Below are 22776 nucleotides of genomic sequence, written 5' to 3' on the forward strand. Positions count from 1 at the left end.
ACAGTGAGTTAGCTTGTTTTCATAAGGAACCATTGCTTACAGGAGTAAGAGGCCTGTAGGATCGCAGAGAAGGGAGCCGAGAAGTCTGAGGAAGTCCCTCACACACTGACCCCATCCACTAACACTGGTCTGATGCTATCTTTTTTTTTTTTTTTTTTTTTATTGTTGGTCGTTCAAAACATTACACAGTTCTTAATACATCATCTTTCACAGTTTGACTCAAGTGGGTTATGAACTCCCAACTTTACCCCATATACAGATTGCTGTTTCACATCAGTTACCCTTCCATTGATTGACATATTGCCTTTCTAGTGTCTGATGCTATCTTTTAATGTCTCTCCTCCGGCATTGGGCTGAATGTTCTCACAGCTGCCCCTTGTATGGGGAATCAGGAGAACAGGTTCTATTCCCAGCAATGAAATCTGTTATTGATGACTCGACTCTGGCCCAGCCCAGGGGATGCAGAGAGCTATGTATCATGGTGTGATCTGGGCAATGGGAGAGTAATACAAGACCAGCCAAGAGTCTGCATGTTTCTCTGGGTCACATCTAATTGTAGGGATGGTGTCAAGATCTTATAAAGGAACAAGAAACCCGTGTTGAAGGCGGGCTGCTTGTTTTCCATCACTGATTAGCACGGGTTGGCATGTGCTTTTTATGTTTTCAGTGTTTTACAGCGACACGTGTTCCAAAGGAAGAGAAAGGATGGATTCTTGAAACAATTTAAAATTTTTTATTGTTGCCAAACAAAAATATCACCTCCAGATACAACTAGGTGGTGATGGTATCAAAAAGCAACAGCCATCTTACAGCAAAGAGGTGCCAAAAAAAAAATTAAAAGCACAAATGTCCATGAGCGCGGGGTGAATGCATTATCACGTTCTCATAAGGCTGTGGTGACATCATGGTTGAGTGTGAGCGTTCGTATTCAATTCTGATTGTGCTTTAAGGATTAAGGAGTTTATTCTGGAATTAGCACACACATCTTACGTGCTATCACACGTGTGTATGTCCACACAGAGAAATGTTCTTCTTCATTGGCAAGGTTTCCCTTTGGTACCCACTTTACCCGTGCACACAAAGTTTCTCCTTAAAGAAATCTGGCATATGATAGATATTGACTCCGAAAGTATAACAGATGGAGCACACAAAGCAGAACACTATATTTCTTTTTTAAGTTCCTGGTTTCAAAAGTCTGGATAACAGAAAAGAAAGTTCAAATCCCTTATTAATAAGTATAAAGTCATTTATAAAAAGCTGCTGCTAATTCTTTTTAGCATGACCTTTCCTTTAATGAAAACGTAAGCTTTCCCTGGGACAAGCCCAGAGTGCCAAGGTGAAAGGAGGACTGTCTGTGGGTTCCGCCCTCTACCACAGGCCCCGTCACAACTGAACCCACAGGTGCAACATACGTATCTCCTCACTTTTAGAACCCTAAGACCCCGGGACTCATAACCCACGGGTTTTGTTGAATAAAGAACAAATCTGTGGCTCCAGGTTCTACTAAAGGAGGACCAAAAATATCCTGAATGATCTCAGAACCCAAACCTGATTTTATAAATAATAGAGCCAAACCCCAAATTGTCCAGAGGATCTGTTCTTATTATGGAATGAGGCCTAACTGTGCCTGGAACCTTAGATGCTGCAGAGGAGGTGGACAGGAGGGACGGCTGACCTGTCCATGCCCTCCTGTCCACTCTGGGATGGCTTCCGGAACGTCAGCGAACAGAGACGGCGCAGGCTGGGCCCCGTGTGGCCCGAGTCCTCAGTCTAGTCTCTTCGTCGAGAGGATCCCCACATCCTCCTCCTCCCTGCTCTCAGAACACTCAGTTTGGTGCTACATCCCTTCGTGGGATTTCACGAACACATTTCTGTACAACTTTCCTAGATCCTTGGTTTGCACAGACTGTATTTGGTGTGTGGTACTAGGGATTTAACCCAGGGGTGCTTTACCTCTGAGCTATGTCCCCAGCCCTATTTTCTAATTTTATTTGGAGACAGAATCTCACTAAGTTGCTGAGGCTGGCCTTGAATGTGTGATCCTCCTGCCTCAGCCTCCCAAGTTGTTGGGATTGCAGACAAGTACCTCCATGTCCAGCTCATCCTCAATTTTTGATGGAGCTATTATAAGAATCCGTGGTAGAGGCTTCTCTTGTTTCTCTTCAACAGTAAGAGTCAGGGACCGCTGCTCCAACATCAGGAAAAAAAAATAAAAAACAAAAAGTACTGTGTACCTAGCAGCTCTTGGCTAAATGGGCCACATAGTACATGTTTCCAGAAACTTTGAAAGCATGATAAACCCTAACTCATCCAACATCATATAAAAATACTTCGGATAGTTTGAACATATTCATATGGCACCCAGTACACTGGATCGTGCCGCACCAGGAGCTGAACACGCAGGTGCATCTCTAGAGGCTCCGAGTCTCCAGGAGGGTGGTCTTCTGACAGCTCCTTCCTGCAGGCTTTGCAGGGCCCTCAAAGGTGAGCACTGGAAACCTGGGTCTTCTTTTTCCTGTGATATTGATAGAATATGAACTTATGAAACAACGGAGAAAAGATACAGTCCTCGTGGAAGACTACACAGAGCACTCACGAGCATAGCTTTCATCAAAGCCTCTCATGAGGAGAACCTCCTAACAACCTGACTCAAAGGTTACAAAAGAGATTTTTGGTCTGCTTTTGGACCCTACAGAGTGGTTCATTAGCATTATAGCCTGTAGCTTCCTTGTGAATTTCTACCTCACAGCAGGGCTTGGAAGTGAGCTGTTGATGTGAACAAAAGCAGCAGAAATGGTAGAATAATTCGCTGCAGCTTTAGAAGGGAGCATGCTAACAGGTTTCTGTCATTTGGTGCTAAGTGGTCTTGTTCCAGAGTAAATAATTACAGGCCATAATCTATGTGCTTAATTTATAGGACTGCAAATCATACTTCCAATAGATTGCTTTTCAAGGGTCGGGACTAGATATAATTCATTCACCTAGCTTCTTATAAAAAATTACAAACATAAAAAATTAAAAAGAATGTGTAACTCAAAATTTTTTGTTGATATAATTCTTCATGTTTATATATCAGTTATCAAACAAAAATATTGGACAGTAGTTTTCCCATCTCTCCCAGTAATCTAATTTCAATATGACTGCTGTCGTTGAAGCATCCTGATCTCAGATGACTCCCTCTGTATTTTTTCCTGATGAGTTAGAAAACCCCTGAATTAAGCAGAGCACATTGCTCTATTTAAACAGGTCCAGCCAGTGCGGCAGGACCACAAGGAGAATGCCGGACCCTTGTTGGAATATTGGCATCGAGGGTCACGAGTGAGGCAGTGAATCTGATGAAGAAGGCATCCACCCACTGCGTGCTGGAGACCGGGAGACCTCAAGGACCCACACAGGCCACCAACAGCCTCACCTTTGACCCATAATCCCCGTGGGAGTGGGGAGCACATGGACCAGGAGAACTTCCTCTTCCACTGTGAGCTCGTCTTGTAAGGGAAGCCCATTTCCTTCCTCACTACTGTCCCCTTCTTCATGTTGACCTCCTTGGACATTCTCTTTTTTCCTGGTCTTCTAGCATGGTTGTGGCTGGGGTGACAGCACTGGAGCCTGGCTCCTGACCCAGTCCCCACACCCTGATACAAACCTAGGGTCTTAGAAGGCTCCGGAGGACTTCTGGGGTCTTAATACTTTAAACCCATTTCTTTTGTTAACTTAATTTTGTTTTACAAAATGATGGTGTCACAAGGACCAACTCCCTCCCACCCCTAACTTCAGGCGGTACTGTCCCGGGGAAGGAGAGGCACAACGGCCTCCCAGGCAGCGCAGGCACCTGATGGTTCCTTGGAGGGAAACGCCCCTTCCTTCTGATTGGCCTGTCCTGTCAGAAACGCCCCTTCCTTCTGATTGGCCTGTCCTGTCAGAAACGCCCCTTCCTTCTGATTGGCCTGTCCTGTCAGAAACGCCCCTTCCTTCTGATTGGCCTGTCCTGTCAGCAGGCAGCCAATGGAATGTGGCTACGATTTGGTCTCCACCACCCGAAGTTCTGGGGAGGTTCATGGATCTCAGTTTACAAAATAGCACGACGGGTTGGCTGTGCCAGGCAAGGTCTCTGCTCCCCAGACCCTGGCAGGGTCGCCTGCCCCCAGGGAGGGCAGCTGTGCCCCATGAAAAGGAGTCGGTCTGTGTGTGTGTGTGTGTGTGTGTGTGTGCGTGGTGCTGGGGCTAGAACCCAGGGCCTTGTGCATACAAGGCAAGCACTCTACCAGCTGAGCTATATCCCCAGCCCTAAAACTCAGTCTTTTAAATAAATATTGTTGATACATTTCGTAAAAATTTAAAGGTCTATACACTTAATTTCTGGGTCATTAAGATTGATTTTTTAATTTTTTAAGTTAGTTGTTAATCATTTTTTAAAAATTACACCTATAATACCAGACCATATGTTCTAAAGGGGGAAAAACCAAAACAAAACCTAACACTACAGATGTGATAAAAGACTGTCCTCTGTCCCACATGTCTTCCCAGCCCACTTCCATCCTTGAGGGTTAAATTATAAATTATTGTTTTACATTTTCACTACACATTATTATATCCACATTTTCTACCTTTTTATGATGAAAAATTTAAGAGAGAATGAGAATTTGTATAATGTGAATTTTTTATATTATTCCTCAAATTTATACATTGGTTGGATATTAATCAATGTATAACCTGAATACTATTTAAATAACCCACTCCAAAACTCAGTCTCTCTTTCTTTCTCACTCCTCTCTATGTCTATCCATCTATCCATGTATCTATTTATGTATCTATCATCTATGTGTCTTTATTATCCATGTTATCTATCAATAATTTGTCAATCACCTATGTGTCTATTTTTACCCACCTATCCATTTGCTTGTGTATCTATCATCTATATTGTCTATCTATTTCTATTTGCCTATCATTTACTTATCAATCTGTTTTATATCTGTCATCTCTCTTCCCATATAGCTATAGGAGGAATTGCTATATAGGTTTAGTTTCTAAACAAAACTGTAACATTGTGCATGCTTCACTTTGTGTGAACCCTGAGAAGCTTCCTATGTCACTCCATACAGACAGACCTCACTTCTTTTCCCCCATGGTTTCAAATTCTGTTTTTAAACAGGACATGGTGGTGCATGCCTATAATCCCACAACTCAGGAGGCTGAGGCAGGAGGATCGTAAATTTAAGGCCAGACTCCGAAACTTAGTGAGGTCCTAAGCAACTCATGGTGACCCCGAATCAAAATAGAAAATAAAAAATGTTGGGGGTGTGGCTCAGTGGTAAAGCACCCCTGGGTTCAACCCACACTACCAAAAATTTAAATAAACATAAAAAAATAACATGCTGTTTTTGTTTGAGAGGTTTTGAATTTTGAACCATACCTGCCAAGTCTCTCCACATCGTCCACTGTCTCTGGCAAGGCAATGCCCTTGGTTTCAGGCAAAAGCATCACGAGGCCACCACAGACCGACGCCAGGACACCTGTGGAAGAGAGAGGCGTTACCACTGGGGACACAGGTGATGCACCTGCCACACTCACTGATCTTCAGTGGCACCTGACAACAGCAGCACTCTGCTGCCCTGCAGCTCCCCGGGCTTCAGCGACTCTCCACCTTCCCCCAGCCCTGGGGGCACTTGGCTCCCTGCATCCCCAGAAGGCACCTGTCCATCCGTCATCTAACGACCACAGTTACGTGTCATTTGACAACAGGGCCGGGTCCTGGGGAGTGTCTTCAGGTGACCTCACTGCTGTGCCAGTGCCATGGCATGTACTTGGGTCGACTAAGATGGCGATGTCACCAGGAGATACAATCCTACGGGACTTCCTTCCTACGCGGTGTGGGTGGCTGACCGAGCGCCCTGGTGTGGTGCCTGACTATGGGGCTTCTCTGCTCCACAGGAAACAGCCACCAGACAGGGATGCCTCCACCCGCTCCTGAGGCCACAGCTTAATAGCATCCCCTCCGACTCCATCGCGTGACACTCTAAGACTCGGCCCTGCCTCTGCCCGATGGCAAGGCCCCTGTTCTGACTTCTTGCTGACTAACCAGGGTACTCACTCCAGCACCTTCGACCTATTGGTGGGAGCATTGGAATGCGCTCGAACCCTCACCTTCCAAGAGCTGTCTCAACTTCCCCGTGGCCATCCTCCCTTCTCTGCCCTTTGGAGCCCAAATTCTTGAAACATCACCTTCTCCTGTTTCCTCCACTTCCTCATATCCCAGTGGTGTGCTGGCGAATGTTTAACAACCAGCTCTGGAAAACAGAGCCCTGGCTCGTAGCTGTGCCCATTTCCATGGTGTAAATGCCCTCACCGTGGCTATTTCCAGCTGCCAGCATGCCCTCCCTGAACGCAGCATTGGGAGGCAGTGGACAGTAACCCCCATTCTGTGGTATTTCCAGCACAAAGAAATGGTCCTTGTCAGTGACCCTCAGAACACACACAGGAAAATGAGTCAGGAGCTGTTGCGTATTTATTATCCCCGTGTTTAATGTATCTTACCTACTATGTTTTTAAATGACGGCTGTGTTTAAAGATTGGCTCGTGTAATTCTTGAAGACATCACGTGTGGCCCTGCTGAGCCATCAGGAGCCAGTTCCAACATACCTCGCTTCTCAGACTGCAGCTCACACCGTTCAATCTGGGTTCTGCCCTGGGCCCTTCCTGGCCCTGCTCCAGCCAGGTCCCCAATTGCCTCCTTCCCCAGATCGAGTGGGGCTGCTTCTGGGCCTTATTGGTGGATCTTTCTCGTACCCACCCTGCGAGATTCCCACCTTCCCCGCTTGCCTGTTTCTCCTCCTCTCCTCCCACACCCCTCCCCATCTCGGGTGTCCTAGTTCCCAGTCACTCCCCCAGCCTCACTGGTGATCTGTGCTCAGATGCTCCCAAATCCCCCTCCCCAGTCCACACGTCTCTTCTGGGCTTGCTGACACCAGGTGTCCTGGGTTCTCAACATTTTGACTTGGATACTTTCAGGATCCCCTTGTCACACGGCCTCCTGCGGACTGACTCTGTGCCTTTCTGGTCTATGGTTTCCCCTGGGGGTGTGGGCTGCCATACCACTGCTCTGTTGTCCCTGTCCTCTGTCCTGCCTGCAGTGCTTCCTGCGTCCGTCTGCTCCTCTCCCTCCCTCTGCCAGCTTCTGCTTAGACCAGGTCACAAAGGTCTCTCCCTAAACCACAGCATTCTTTCCATCATCTCTCCACTGGCACCGTTTCCTTCCAATTCATTTGACAACTGCCATCAGAGTCCCATCTCCAAAATGCAAATCTAGCTGTGTCACCCCATGTAAAGCTTTGTGGTAGCTTCTCACTGCTGTTTGGATAAAGAACAAAGCCTCCACGCGTCTGAGGAGACATTCTGTGACCTGTCTTCCCCTGGTGACAATTCCCTTCAGGCCCCAAGGCACACTCTGGACTCCATCCTTTAACCTGCTGGGGCTCAAGGACACCGTCTTCCTCTTGCCCTGGGCCTCCCCGTGGCCTGGAGCACAGCCCACATGTGTCGTTTCTTCTCCAGACCACAGCCTGGACATGACTTCCGTCCTCCCAGCTTTCTCTGGTCTACTCCAAAGGCCAGCATCCCTGTGGTGTGCTTCTCCGGGGATTTCAACATTTATCAGGCTCGACTGTTCGGATTTTTAGAAACTTGGCTTCTCCCCAGCCAGCTCTGGGGGGAAGGGCCTACCCCCAGCCCCGGTGCCAGCTGGGGCAGCTCTGGTCTGCAGGCTGGGCTGTAGTCTCAGAAGACTGGGCTGAGTCGTCTCCCAGACCACTCTGACCTTGTGGGACAATGGTGCCCTCTTTGCTCTTTCATGATGGCCACAGAATTAACCCTGAATTTGATTATCAAATCCCATTAAATAATTTGAAATGATCTTGTATTAAGCTCATTGGTACCATGTGGTCAGAAGCTGGTTGTCTGTCAGGGGAGTTTTGCATGAGAGAATGTGTGTCTCAGGAACTCACTTTCTGTATTGAGCAACAAATGAGCAACATTCCCTCCCTAGAGTAAGGAAGTGGAGATGGAGGAAGGGCAGGGTAAGAAAGGGCCATCCTGTGTCCTGACTGCTGCAGAGCACAGAGAGAGGCGTGAGGTCCGGCAGGACAGATGGAACAGCCCTGGAGAAACCCTTCCCGAGGCCTGAGGTCCCTCCCCAGACAGGGCTGGGTGGGTGCACACGATCCATGAGGACTGGGAAGGAGGCGTGGACTTGAGGGACGTGGAGGAGGTTACAGTGTATGTGGAGGAGGTCTGTGTCCCCTGCTCTTTCAGAACAGCCTTTTTAGATCATAGCCAAATAAGATGTGACATTGACAGATGTCAGACGTTTAAAAACACATAATTAATCTTCAGGCTGATTTTTAAATCATAAATCATAAAAGAGTTTTGCAGTATTTAATTTTAACTCAGAACTAAAGAAGAAGGCTGACAGGATCTCTGTTTACCTCCACTCTTCAATATAAAGTAAACTAAAAGCATTTAGGATTTCACATTTTATTATTATATTAGGATTACCAGATGTCATCCACATCAAACCTCGTGGCCACTGCAGCTTCTGTTAATACAAAGAACACAGACGGACGAAGCCCTTTGGGGCACCACGTAACAGAGTCCTTACCGAAGATGATCAGAGGTAGCTCCAGCCACACGGCTGCCAGTCGGAAGAGCAGAAAAGGGGCTATGATTCCCCCAAAATCACACAAACCCGAACAGAGCGAAACCCCAAAGTTTCTGCAGAATGAAAAGTGGTTTTAAGTGAAAAGCATTCAAATTTTTTTTTTTTTTTTTTTTTTTTTTTTTTTTTTTTAAAGAGAGAGTGAGAGAGAGGGGGGCACAGAGAGAGAGAGAGAGAATTTTAACATTTATTTATTTTTTCTTAATTCTCGGCGGACACAACATCATTGTTGGTATGCGGTGCTGCTGGGGATCGAACCCGGGCCGCACGCATGCTAGGCGAGCGTGCTACCGCTTGAGCCACATCCCCAGCCCCCAGCATTCAAATTTTTAAAAAAATCAAGATATTATAATATTCAGACATATTAAATAGCAGAGAAATCGTGGCCACACTTTCCATTTCTACCGTTTTTAACTCTGAAAATAGCTATTCTCTTGCACTCCAGCCCTTTCCTTGCTGACTGCTTCCCAGCGAGGGTCGTGAGGAAGCTGCAGTGTTGGTGGAGTGACCTTCATTCATCAGCAGCTCACTAGCTGGCCTGCTCCGTGACACACGGGCCACCTTGGTACCCTTGCTTGACTGCAAGATGTGCCCATTGGGATATTTCTCCAGCCAAGGAGGCCAGTTTGCCCGACACCATGTGCGCCATTGGATGTCCTTCAATAACCAGCTGCTCACAGGAGCAAGGCTTGCATTGAGCTCAGAGGAGACACCACAGCCTGGGCACAGGGCGGTGCCGCAAGGGCAGGCTGAGCCTGCCTTCAAAGAAAGGGCACCAAGCGGTTCCAGCTGTGCCCATAGCTGTGGATAAGGTCATTTTAAGGAGGAAGAGGTCTATTACACAGGTGGCAGGTAGCAATACAGAAAGCAGATGGAACTCAAAGCTTATCTCTTTGCTGGATGAGCTCATCCCAGCCGACAGAGCACCAGGCTAAAGGAACATTTGGCTGCAGTTAATTAGGAGAAATAGGACACATGTGTTGGAATTACCGTAATGTTGTTGGGTACAATTCTGAATTCACCAAATAAACTATTTCAAAGGCCATCGTTATCCCTAGTCGTCCCAGGGTAGCCACGGTGGTCCTCAACCATGCCGTCCCTGCAAGCACAGAACATGGAGTTAGGGGTCTGATTCATGAACATTGGACAGAATGACAGAGGCATTGGCTTAATGTCCCCCTGCCTAAGTCTTTGCTAATTTAAGCACAAATAGTAAAATCTTCTAATACTGCAGACAAATTTTATAACAACAACTAGGATGGTAGCTAGTATTTTGGTGTTAGAGATGCCGTTCTGAGCAGGGTTAGATTATAGAAATACAATTCTAGAGCCACTTGTCAAGTGGTTACTACATGGAACCAATGTTCCTTGTAGTGTCCTCTTAGAGAGCAGGAGCCCCCTGTCCTTTGGTCTGGAAGGCAGTCTCACTGTGCCCTTGAAAACATTATCACAGTCAGGTGCTCACTCGCCTGTGCTCTCTCTGAACAAACCAGGAAAATTTCTCTCGAACTACCTTGGTTTTAGAGAGTAGCAAGGCTTTGAGGATTGGGATCTTGGGAAGGGGACATCTAAGCTGAGTGTCATCCCTAAGGCACAGGCCATTCATTGTCATCCTCATCCCCAATCATGCTACTTCCTCCAAGAAATCATCCAGGAGGATCTACATTCTTACAAGCCAGTGGGTTCACCCATTTTAAAATGGACCATTTGAGGTTGCTGTAGCTATGTGAAGAAACTCCCTCTTCCTCCCCAGAAAATTTGGGAAATGCTAAACATTCTCTATTAAACATTTTCTTTCTTTAGTTTTAAGGGCAGAGGAATTCATCGTTTTAATCCTGAAACATCTGTGGTCTAAATTTCTTAAGAGTTGTGCAATTCACGTTTCCCTTTCCTAGAGGCCATGATATGAGGATCTGTGACTGCACCATCAAGACCAGAGCTGCTGCTCTCCAAAGCCAAGCGGGGCTCCCAGCGTCTTTGAACATGGAGCCGTCACCGTCACCGTAGTTTAGTTTTAGTAGAGAAGTAGTCGTGGATGAGGGGAATGAAACAAGAGGCTCAAGCTCAGTAGAGTTGTGTGCGTTCTTTCCAGAGACTATTCAACCAAATAAACAAACAAATGCTAAAACTCTCTCAGTAAAACCATTTCCAGGAGGGCAAGCAGAGGAAAAACACGGGCTGAGAGTCCAGATTGCGTCTTTACTGCAATTTAACTGCAAACGGCCTGAGGAGCACTTCCTAATATATTTCTTGTCTTCCCAGACAGAACACCTGTGGCTGTCACATCAGTAGTCACACCAGGGAGCGAGGGTTATCCGAGCAGCGCTGATGCCACCATCTGCTCTGGCACAGAATGGTCGTAAACATGTGTTTTGTTTAGGCTGCGCTTTTTCATGAAGCTCAGGGAGGGGGACTCGGAAATTCATTCCAGTCCCGTCCTTCCAAGAGCAGGTGCTGCTGGGAATGGAAAGTAGGAGCTCTGGCCCAGATTCCCTGGGTCCCAGCCTGATGGGGCCACCTCCCGCTGCTCTCGGGCTGCACTGGAGAAGGCCACCTGCCACCGTGGAAATAACTCCCTGATCCACATTCGGTATAAGCCAGGGGCTTCTTTTTACTACATCGAGATTGCTCTGTAACTGAGTCCTGTGACGAGCTCAATTCCAATTTAGGTTTATAACTGAGGCTGGAGCTGTTGGGTAGAAATGAGGTAGCGTATAGCATGACTGTAGTCTGGTTGGTGACTGTAGAAAGGACAGCAGGTTCTATGTTTAAGATAAGTGGCAGGACGCCATTTCCAGCCACCTCCACTGTTCAAGACAAACAGGGGATCTGACCACAGCTGCTTGCTTGAAAGTAACTGAGACTCTCATTTAAATGCATTTATAGGCTAAAAGGTACTAGGTGCAGGGGGAACATTACACATTTTTAAGCACATTGTGATCACATGGAATTGGCACATGAAGATGGCAACACAGCTTAGGAGTATGTTAATTTCTGGTCCTCAAAACCATGTATATACTGTTAACCCTTTGATTTTGTTGCTACTCTATCTCTGGGACAATGGCACAGTCTCTGTCCTTGCCATTCTGTCTCTGGGGAAGCCAGCTTTCCATGTGAATCTATTGCAATAAACGACCCTATCCCTGTCTTTGTGAGTCACGTTTGATTTCTATCCTGCATGAGCTCAAGGACATACTGAGGTGGTGACCAACAGAACCAAGTGAAAACCAAGAAACCAAATCAACACACACACACACACACACACACACACACACACGCATGCACATGCACACACACGCACACACACATCATAAAAAGCCTATGCAGTTAACTTAAATAGTCAACTCAGTAAAACAGAAAATGCCATCAAGTTGAGCTCCCAGTTGATGTCCTGCTCACCGACCTGGATCTGAAACACTCCCAGTTCTTCTCCAAGCAAGGGAGTTTAGACTCAAACTACTCTGGAACAGAGATTTTGTGGAAATGTGTACAAAAGAAGTCCCTATGGCACTCCATTGTTCATTAATGAGAAGAGGGAAAAGAAAACATTTTATTAGGAAGTCTGAATCACATGTGAAAAATTTTGTATGCACAAGAAAAACTTCAAGTGTCCCAGGAATATGTTATCAAATTCATTTTAGAGCAGAAATAGCCATGTTTTGGTGTCAGTAACAAAAATCACATTAAAAATGAGCACGACAGAGCATCTTCCTTGGAGTTATTTGAAGACAGAGAGAAAGAGATTCCCCTCTCTGAGTGGTGACTTGGTCAAGCAACTAGAGTTTTGGGGAGTGACACCTCATTTCTTGGGTAAAGGATGCAAAATTTAGAATACGATTTTGACTCTCTTTGGAAGGCACCAGCAGCTCTGAATTCTGGAATAAAATTTAGTGAAAAGTCCTAATAAAGATATGTAAATCACATAAAGATAGATAAAAGTAGTAAAATTTTTCATTTCAGAAAGACTTCCCCACACTGCTGGGTTTAGAGCAAGCAAAGTAAGCTCAAATCAAAGATGACAGGCAGGTATAGATAAAGAAAGCTATTAACTTCCAGACTTTGGTTACAGTTCAGAAATATGAGTCTAAAGCAGGGGTCTTAGATGAAGGTAAAGCCAGAAAGACAATTTCTCTTTCCAGAATTTTATTCTCAGGCCATGAAAAGCTGGGCTCTGTAGAGGGAGGGTCGGTTAAAGGGTATTCTGTGAGATAATTTTAAAGCTGATTTCTGTAAAATCAGCTCATCAGCATTCTGCATGGGGGCTGTCCACCTACTGGTGACATCAGAACGGCGGAGAGAAAAGCCTTCCTGGTCTGGACTGGACTGTTCCTTGCAATCAAGTCTGAAAGTGCCTTTGAGTTGGAAGGACTGCCCACTCCAGGAAAGAACCTCTGTCATAGCTGGAACTCACTTTAGGGATTTGAAACTCACTCTTGCCAGTCATCCATGACCGACATGTGACCACTGAAGGAGTCGACTATGCAGAATATATAAATAAGACGTGCCCCGGCGAAGAGCAAGTAGTGCTCAGTCCTGCAGACAGCACTACTGAAGCCCCAGCTGGGAAGTGGTATCTACGAATCAAAACTGAACAGATCAAGTATCTCAAATACTTCAAGATTGTGTTTGCAGTTCTCTGTGTAATACCTTGATTCCTAACCTACTGTGTGTGGTTTGGACACATAGTCTTTTTTTTCTCCCAAGAGCAAAACGTTTTATTTAAAAGCTGAGAGACAGAGAGAGAGAGGGAGAGAGAGAGAGAGATGTGCAGGGGGCGGGGGGGGGTGGGAGATCCCTCTTGAAAAGAGAGGGTCCAAAACTGGTACCCCACGGACACAGAGTCTTAAATGCTCTCTTTCTGGGGTCATGTTGAGAGCAGCACACCTTGAAATCATCTCAATTACTCGAGGATCAGAGAAAATCTGGGGCAAAGTATATGTCATGAAATGATGGGCCACGCTTATACATCAGTACTCTTTCTCCCTGAGTTCTGAATTTCACCTTCAATGAACACCTCATCTCTATTTCACAGCGATGGGAACTACATTTTAAACATAAACCCCAAACCAAAGTAAAATATAAAGTGCAGTGAACTCCTAAATGTGTCCGTTTTCCACCCTTCCAACTTAGCCTTGTGGTCGGGAATTACACCTATCTCCTTAACCTCTCTCTCCCTCTCCTAGTGGAGTGGCCTTCAATTAATGAATATTAAATCGATGCATATTGACAGACAGCTATCATACAGCTCCCTCAACTCTCAGAGTGTGTTGACTCCATGTAACGAGTGGAATAGTGTCCCTCAGAAGCCAAGCCTACCTAGAACCTCAAAATGTGATCATATTTGGAAATAAAGTCTTCGTAAGATGTGATTAGTTAAGACTGTCCCAAGAAGATGAGGCCCACGGTGGAGCCATGCCAGGAGAAGGTGAGGGTTGCCAGCACCAGGAGAGATTCGTGGGACCAGTGTTCCCTCAGAGCCTCTGGGAGGAACCAACCCTGCCATGGAAACAATTCTGTTGCTTCAAGCCACCCAGTGTGTGGTACTTTGTTACAGTGTCTCCAAGGAACCCAATACACTCAAGGGAATAAGAGGAACATGTTTCTGCTTATCCTTAAAAATCCCCACATGACAGGGGACTTGCACATCTTTTTCCTTTTCTGTTTTGACGATTGGCTTTTCTGCAAATTTATTCAAGGGGCGCCTACCTGATGTCATGGGAATTCATAAACCTGCACCCAGTTAGTGGAGTCTCCTGTGAATGTAAGACTGTTCGGACCTTTGCAAAATCTCCATGGTCTTTCCTGATCCACGGATGATCCTCCAGGAAAGAGCCGCCTGTGCAGACACCAGAGATCGCCAGAGTCCAGCCTCTGTGGAAGCCCCCACCGCACCCAGGGCCAGGAGACAGCCCACTGCCCCTCCTCCTGGAGAGTGAAGGACTTGCTCTTCCAGCCCTTGTTGTGTTTGGTGTCAGAGGTCACCTAGGTCCCTCAATCCCACAGCGGGAGACAGCTGCAATCCTGGCTTTCTCCCCTGTTTACATTCACAGCACCTCTGAGAGGAAATCCCTCTCCCACCCCGAGAGATGGGAGAGGCCCAACTTCCTCTGAGCCCTCAGCCTTTCTCCTTCCCCATAGCCCTCATCCAACTGTTGTAGTTAGGAGGGCTCCTCTCTTCCTCCTCCTCCTCCTTGGCTTCCTCCTCCCCTCCCCCTCCTCCTCTTCCTCCTCTTCCTCCTTGGCTTCCTCCTCCCCCCCCTCCTCTTCCTCCTCCTCTTCCTCCTCTTCCTCCTCCTCCTCCTTGGCTTCCTCCTCCCCCTCCCCCTCCTCCTCTTCCTCCTCTTCCTCCTCCTCCTCCTTGGCTTCCTCCTCCCCCTCCCCCTCCTCTTCCTCCTCCTCTTCCTCCTCTTCCTCCTCCTCCTCCTTGGCTTCCTCCTCCCCCTCCCCCTCCTCCTCCCCCTCCTCCTCTTCCTCCTCCTCCTCCTTGGCTTCCTCCTCCCCCTCCCCCTCCTCCTCCTCCTCCTCCTCTTCCTCCTCCTCCTCCTTGGCTTCCTCCTCCTCCCCCTCCCCCTCCTCCTCTTCCTCCTCTTCCTCCTCCTCCTCCTTGGCTTCCTCCTCCTCCTCCTTGGCTTCCTCCACCCCCTCCCCCTCCCCCTCCTCCTCTTCCTCCTCTTCCTCCTCCTCCTCCTTGGCTTCCTCCTCCTCCTCCTTGGCTTCCTCCTCCCCCTCCCCCTCCTCCTCCTCCTCCTCCTCTTCCTCCTCCTCCTCCTTGGCTTCCTCCTCCCCCTCCCCCTCCTCCTCCTCCTCCTCCTCCTCCTCCTCTTCCTCCTCCTCCTCCTTGGCTTCCTCCTCCCCCTCCCCCTCCTCCTCTTCCTCCTCTTCCTCCTCCTCCTCCTTGGCTTCCTCCTCCCCCCCTCCTCTTCCTCCTCCTCTTCCTCCTCTTCCTCCTCTTCCTCCTCCTCCTCCTTGGCTTCCTCCTCCCCCCCCTCCTCTTCCTCCTCCTCTTCCTCCTCTTCCTCCTCCTCCTCCTTGGCTTCCTCCTCCTCCCCCTCCCCCTCCTCCTCTTCCTCCTCTTCCTCCTCCTCCTCCTTGGCTTCCTCCTCCCCCCCCTCCTCTTCCTCCTCCTCTTCCTCCTCTTCCTCCTCCTCCTCCTTGGCTTCCTCCTCCCCCCCCTCCTCTTCCTCCTCCTCTTCCTCCTCTTCCTCCTCCTCCTCCTTGGCTTCCTCCTCCTCCCCCTCCCCCTCCTCCTCTTCCTCCTCTTCCTCCTCCTCCTCTTCCTCCTCCTCCTCCTTGGCTTCCTCCTCCCCCTCCCCCCTCTTCCTCTTCCTCCTCCTCTTCCTCCTCTTCCTCCTCCTCTTCCTCCTCTTCCTCCTCCTCCTCTTCCTCCTCCTCCTCCTTGGCTTCCTCCTCCCCCTCCCCCCTCTTCCTCTTCCTCCTCCTCTTCCTCCTCTCCCTCCTCCTCTTCCTCCTCCTCCTCCTTGGCCTCCTCCTCATCATCATCTTCCTCCTCCTCCTTCTCCCACTCCTCCTCCTCATCCTCTTCCCCCTCCTCCTCCTCCTTCTCCTCCTCCTCCTTGGCCTCCTCCTCCTCATCTTCCTCCCCCCTCCTCCTCCTTTGCCTCCTCCTCCTCTTCCCCCTCCTCCTCCTCATTTTCCTCCTCCTCCTTCTTCTACTCCTCCTCCTCCTCCTCTCCCCCTCCTCCTCCTTGACCTCCTCCTCCTCCTCTCCTCCTCCCCCTCCTCCTCCTTGACCTCCTCCTCCTCCTCCTCCTCTCCTTCCTCCTCCTTGACCTCCTCCTCCTCCTCCTCCCCCTCCTCCTCCTCCTCCCCCTCCTCCTCCTCCTCCCCTCCTCCTCCTTGACCTCCTCCTCCTTGGCCTCCTCCTCTTCATCTTCCTCCTTCTCCTTCTCCCACTCCTCCTCCTCATTTTCCTCCTCCTCCTTCTCCTCCTCCTCCTCCTCATTTTCCTCCTCCTCCTCTCCCCCTCCTCCTCCTTGACCTCCTCCTCCCCCCTCCTCCTCCTCCCCCTCCTCCTCTTCCTTGGCCTCCTCCTCCTTTCCCACTCCCAAAGCTCACCAGACAGTGCCAACTTCCAGCAAGCCTGCAGAGACAGTCATGCTGGTGATTGACTGTCCTCAGGCCTCCTTGCCTGGATTCCAGAGATAATGAAGAACCCACAGGTTTTCACGTTTCTGGGAGACGTTCTCTACTGTGGAAACACTGCCCCTCTCCTCTATATCTGGTGCACTTTCTTCTTCACACATGCCTGGCTCCCACTTTCAGGGTCCCCCCTGGATCAATCCATCACTCTTCCATCCTCCCCCCTTCCCTCCCCCTTTCCTTCCCTCCCTCCCCTCCCCTTCCCTCCCCTGCCTCTCTCTTGTAAATAACCCCATTGGCTCCTTCATCACAATGACATGTGACAGCATTGAAGTGTCTGTGTCCCTTAGTGGGTCCTGACTCACTCAGAGCTGAGAACCGTGTCTCTCTGACACCCACCACCTCAGTGCTTAGCAGGGTGCCAGCGCATGGCAGATGGTCAGGAAGCAGGTCACACAGTGTCAGCGACACCATGACAGGAAGTCAGACAGAGGGGAGTAGAAGGAAACACATCACTATGAGCTAGAATTAGCATGACAGCTATTTCATCAATCAATCTCTAAAAATTGAGAGAAGAGAAAATTCTATAGAACTCATGGCTTCTCTCAGACTTTATACTGATTATCGGGAAAATTGAGTGACCTCACCAAGCTTGCCTGGTGTCCAGATTATGATGCGATGGCACAGTTCCTAAAAACCATCGATTCCCTGTACTTGATTATTTGGATCTAAGGGTTTTCTAGTTCTTCAGCAGCTTCCAATCAAATGTGAGGGACAATTACCTTCCGGTAAGAACGCGGTGACCAGGCACGCAACCCCCGCCACTACATTGCTCGCTGCGAAGGGGAGGCGGCGTCCAAAGCGCTCGATGGTCAGCAAGATCAAGAGAGCCCCTGGCAGTTCCACCACTCCCGAGATGAAGAAATCTATGTAGAGGTTGCCGCCGATGATACCCAGGCGCATGACCAGTCCCTGATACACCACGGCGCTGGTGAACCTGCAGTGACATTGACAGACACCAGGGAAGAGCAGGTGAGCGCTAACCTCGCCTGACTTGGAGGGAGTGCTGGGTTGTAGGAGTGACAGCAGCTTTAACACCTGTCACAGCTCAAACTTACCAAGCAAACATGAGTATAAGTGTGCACTTCCTCATCTGGGGAGTTCTCACCAGATCTAGAAAGGACGGGTTACTAACTTCCTCGTCTGTAACGGTGATCTGGGTAAGAGAAGCAGATTTCAGTGGCAATATGCAGCAAGAAACACCTGCAACAGCACGAGCTTTACTAGCTAGATTCAAACTACAGAATCCAGGGATCCTGCTGAACTGACGGGGCTGTTTCATAATTACATCTGCAACCTGAGCGTGGAAAGGCTTGCCCTCCGGCACTCGGAATGGGTCAGATTCACAGAGAAGAGGTTTCCCCAATTGAGACTGTTCTCAGGATAATTGCAATACTTAGGTTAAACTGCTCTGAGTCAACAAGGAGAAAAGACATGTTCTAAAGTAAGATTGGGGTCCATTTATTGTATTGAGGGAAAAACGAGAGCAAGCAAGTGTGAGCCAATCAAGTGTTTCTTTATATATTAAATCATCAAGTCTTACTTTGACAAATGAAATAATTAATCCAAGAACAAGCATCAAGGACCTTATTTTGCTTTCTTTTATCAATAGGAAGCTAGCATCTTTTTGATCCAGGAAAATTCAGCTCATCTCCTTTTGGCCATCCAGAAGATGGTATTGTCCTCAATTCAATTCAGCAAACGCAGTTGCTGGCTGCTGTATACAGGCTCTGCATAGGAAATGCAGCAGAGGAGCAAGGCCACTGTCCTCCAGTCCAGTCTGCCAAGGGTCCCAGCGCAGCTGCTCACAGCGACCACTGCTCCACATTCCATGTGGGTGGACAGTCTGTACCTCTGCCTGGGCGCCCTTCCCAGTTCTGCTATTAGTCTGCCCCCGGAATTAAATGATGACCCTCAGGTCTAGCTCCACTCCTCAGACCTCCACCAGGGCTCCTCTTATGGGTCTGTTCCTCTATCCAGGAGCTCTGAAGCTGGGGGTGAGGAACTGCAGTGTGGCACCAAGCAAAGTGCTCGGTGCTCAACCCATTCGCTTAACATCAAAATCTAGAAGCAACTCGGGAAGCTTCTCAGGGCCTGAGGAGGCTGAGGCAGGAGGATTGCGAGTTCAAAGCCAGCCTCAGCAAAAGCAAGGTTCTAAACAACTCGGTGAGGCTCTGCCTCTAAATAAAATACAAAATAGGGATGGAGATGTGGCTCAGTGGTCGAGTGCCCCTGGTACCTCCCAAAAAAGAAGCCAAGTGCCTGGGCCATACCAGCTCCCCCAGAGCACAGCCTTCAGTTGTGGTCCTTCTTTTAAGCAAGAACCCAGGCTCCTAAAGGCAGGGCCTTTCCTGTCTGTTTACTCAACTTGAAATCTGGCCCAGAAGGAATGTAAATCTAGGCACATTTCCCCTAAGACCTCAAGTCCCTCTACCAGCTGTCACAAGAATTTGACTCAGAGCACATCCACACTGATGGGCCCTGTCAATCAATCATCCTAAACATCATAAAGCAGTCAATGTGTCAACCAAAGCTTGATATCTCATGCCTATGTTTGTGCCAGGCAAAGTCTCACACATACAGCGGAAGGCTGAAAATGCATGGTATGCCAAGCCACCTTCTCCCCTCCATCCTGTGCATTTAAAACACTGAGATGTGTCTCACCAATGAACTTATAAGAAAGTAGTGCATCAGTTTAAAGAGCATGGGTTTTTCTTACTTGGAACATAAAATGATCACCTTAAAATCAATGTATTAGAGTCGACGACAATAGTTGTTTCCACGAGGATACTCATGGAAGGCTGCTAACGGATTCCACCCTCCGTTCTTTCTCTCTTACAGTAATGACTCCATGGAATTTAGCTGGGCACATGGATGCTAGCTAGAGTCTTTCTCTATCTTCTCTTTCAACGATGGTTGTTCTGAGACTAAGACCTCAACAATGAATTGGTCATAGGCACCATGAACACACATTCCAAGTTTCACCCCTTGGAAACAGCTTGCCCCTCCCTCGCTTACAGTCTTCGGCATCCTGGGATGGAAGAACATGGTGGTGAGCTTCAGCTACACAGCCCACTGCATGTGATGATGGAGCAACAAGATCACCGGGACCTGAGTCCTAGGGCACCTCGTGGAGCAGACCCGGCTTGCCAGAGCTGGCCCACTCACCTCTAGGGCACACGTTAGAGAGAAAAGTACTTGTCCATCTCCCCCTCCCCCACTATATTTCTTGGGTGTCTTGTTTCAACATCAAATTGACCTGGATCCTAATTACTACAATGCCCAGTAAAATGTTCCTTGGATAACCTTCTAAATGTTAAGAACCCCAAAGGGATTTTTCTCTATCTACCTTTGCCTTGTTTATGGCTCCAAAAATAAGGCAGGAATATCTATGTGGCAGATAAGAACTTGTGTATTACAACAATATATCATCATATGGTTTATTATCAAAATGCTTTCACAAAGAGTTTCTACTCATTGCCCACATGAAAATAGTAATACCTAGGGAGCGTGAAACTCTCGTTAGTTTCTAGACTAAGTACATGGATGGTTTCATTCAATTCTCATCAAAGCCCCGTAAAATTAGTACTTTTATTAACCTGATTTTATAAATAAGAAAACAAATCTTAGAACATTAAAGATTAAATAGCAGAAAGATAGCTGAGCCAGGATTCCACACCAGGTGATTAGAAATGTCCCTGATTGTAACCCTCACCCAGTGCTGCTGACTGTAGAGGACACTTTTATTCCACACAAATTCTTTCCAGTCGATGGTCATTTCTACATACTTTTCAAGAAGGACACTGTGCACTTGATAAAAAAAAAAAAAAAACCTTTATTTAAATAAAAAAGGTTAAAATCGGCTAAAAGAATTTAGATAATTTAGGTTTGGCTCAAATCATTTAGATTTTGCAGATCTTGAAATTCAGGACTGAACCACCCAGGACAGGACGTTCTCCTCCGTGGAAGTCGCAGGACTGACCTATGTCAGCTTCCTTCCTTCACTTCCGGCTGTCCCACAGCTCAGACTTGGGTCAGTTGGTGTGGGTCCTATTCTTCTCCCTCAGGAGTCCCTGGGGGGTCGCTTGTGTCCACCTTGGCTCTGCTGTCCACCCAACGCACACAGAGGTATTGCTAACAATTTGATGTGGGCTGTCGTCCATCTGCTCTCCAGCCTTACTTTCTGCCTGTAGCCATGACTTCTATCTGCAAGATACGACCCTGACCAAGTCACTTTCACTCAGGCCCAATGTCAGCCCTGGAGTGGAGGGGAAACGGCACATCACGGGTTTCCCAGATAACGACCTTCAAGCACCTCTGCAGATTTTGCAATCCTTCATGGTCTGTGACTCTCCCTTAGTGACACGATAATGGAGTGTCTCTTGCCCTTTTCTTTTCTCTATAGATGTCACCTTTTCCTAAGCAGATCTCTAGCCATCCCTGAGCACTGAGTTACCGTGTCAGAGGGTGATGACAAAGAATGGCAATTTTTCTTTTTCTTTTTTTTTTTTTGCAAAGGGCCAGATGGTATATTGGTTTTGCAGGATATTAATTCTCAGTTGGCTGCTTAACTTTGCCAGTAGTGTGAAAGCAGCCATGGACGTTAATATATAAACAATACTAAAGTCTGCACTTCATTATGCTATATTGTGCCTGCAGTACATAGAACATAATATTTATTTTATTAATTAAAAGTATGTTTTTATCACTTCATTCATGGTCCTTATGAAGTAGTAAGATTTGGGCAGGTTTAACTTTTCTTTTTGGTTATAAATATTCTCTTAAAAATAACACACATTACTTTTGTAACAAAAAATAGAACACTTTAAAAGTGGATTTAAAATAATAGGAATGTACCTAATTGTTGAATTATTCTTGGTATTACTGCCCTTTTCTCTTAATAGAACTGACACCACCACACACACTCACACACACACACACACACACACACACACACACAATCAACTCATTTTCTCAGGTGAACTGACTCTGCTTCCAGTTGTTGGGTAGGCCTGATTATCCAAGGATAATCCTATTCTCTGATTGGACATCTGTCCCAATTTGAACCAATGAGAAATGGGCATGTAATCCAATGTAGACCAGTTTGCACCAGTGAGAGAAGGAGTCATGGGAAAGTCCTTCATTGCTCTTAAGCCAGAGCTTCCTGAAGGACCCCACCCTCTCCAATGAATGAAGAAATGGTAGGATCTCAGGAGCCACCTTGTACCACGAGGGGACTGTGGTACAAGGATGAAGCTGCTCTGTCAGCAGAGTGGATAGAGGGGAAAATGCAGGTTACAGGTTTGATGAGGTTGTTGAGACCCTGGTTTGGTCAACCTGGAACCCCGCTGTGACTACAATTCCAGACATAAGAGCCAGTGAATGCCCTTATTGTCTAAACCCATTTAAGTTGGTTTTCTGTCACTTCTTGCCAAAAGCAGAATTATCTAAAGAATCCAGTCTAGAAGAATGGTTTTTCTTTAATAACAATATCTTTGGCAAAAATAATTTTATAGTTAAAGTAATTGTTTCAATGCTCCAGTTCATTTTGCAAAAATGCTTGCTAATTAGTCTTAATATCAGAACTTTTCAGATTCGGAACCTGGCAGGTGTACAATCTCTGTTTTTCCAAAGTTCAAATTTACTGCTTCAATGTAATCCTCTACCAAAGGAACATCAAATGTTGATAACAGCAAAAGTAATCGAGAAGGAGCCAACCCATCCTCCTGTCCAGTGAATGGAAGGATTAATAGTACCTCCATGCAAGTCAGTATTTTGTTACATTTCAGAACAAATCCAGCTGGTCTTTGATTTACTAACATCTTCTCACAGTGACGCAGATATTCTGAAAGACAACCCACTTTCTGGGTGTCCAGAGACCTCGAGAGACTAAAGCCGTATCTTGGATG

General features: G+C 47.4%; 1 protein-coding gene across 1 annotated transcript in view; it reads right to left on the reverse strand.

Annotated features, from left to right (window-relative positions):
* Nucleotides 1-710: 710 nt before the first annotated feature.
* The window catches only part of Slc22a3 (solute carrier family 22 member 3), an 81804-nt gene continuing 59738 nt past the window's right edge, over nucleotides 711-22776 (reverse strand). The window contains exons 6-11 of the mRNA XM_005321468.4: nucleotides 17926-18023; nucleotides 17590-17804; nucleotides 9698-9806; nucleotides 8651-8763; nucleotides 5411-5510; nucleotides 711-2515 (exon numbers count right to left, since the gene is read on the reverse strand). Coding sequence (XP_005321525.3) covers nucleotides 2479-2515; nucleotides 5411-5510; nucleotides 8651-8763; nucleotides 9698-9806; nucleotides 17590-17804; nucleotides 17926-18023 — 672 coding nt within the window. The 3' untranslated portion in view covers nucleotides 711-2478. The remainder of the gene's footprint in view (nucleotides 2516-5410; nucleotides 5511-8650; nucleotides 8764-9697; nucleotides 9807-17589; nucleotides 17805-17925; nucleotides 18024-22776) is intronic.

Source organism: Ictidomys tridecemlineatus, chromosome 8 (assembly GCF_052094955.1).
Source record: "Ictidomys tridecemlineatus isolate mIctTri1 chromosome 8, mIctTri1.hap1, whole genome shotgun sequence".
Taxonomy (NCBI): Eukaryota; Metazoa; Chordata; class Mammalia; order Rodentia; family Sciuridae; genus Ictidomys; species Ictidomys tridecemlineatus.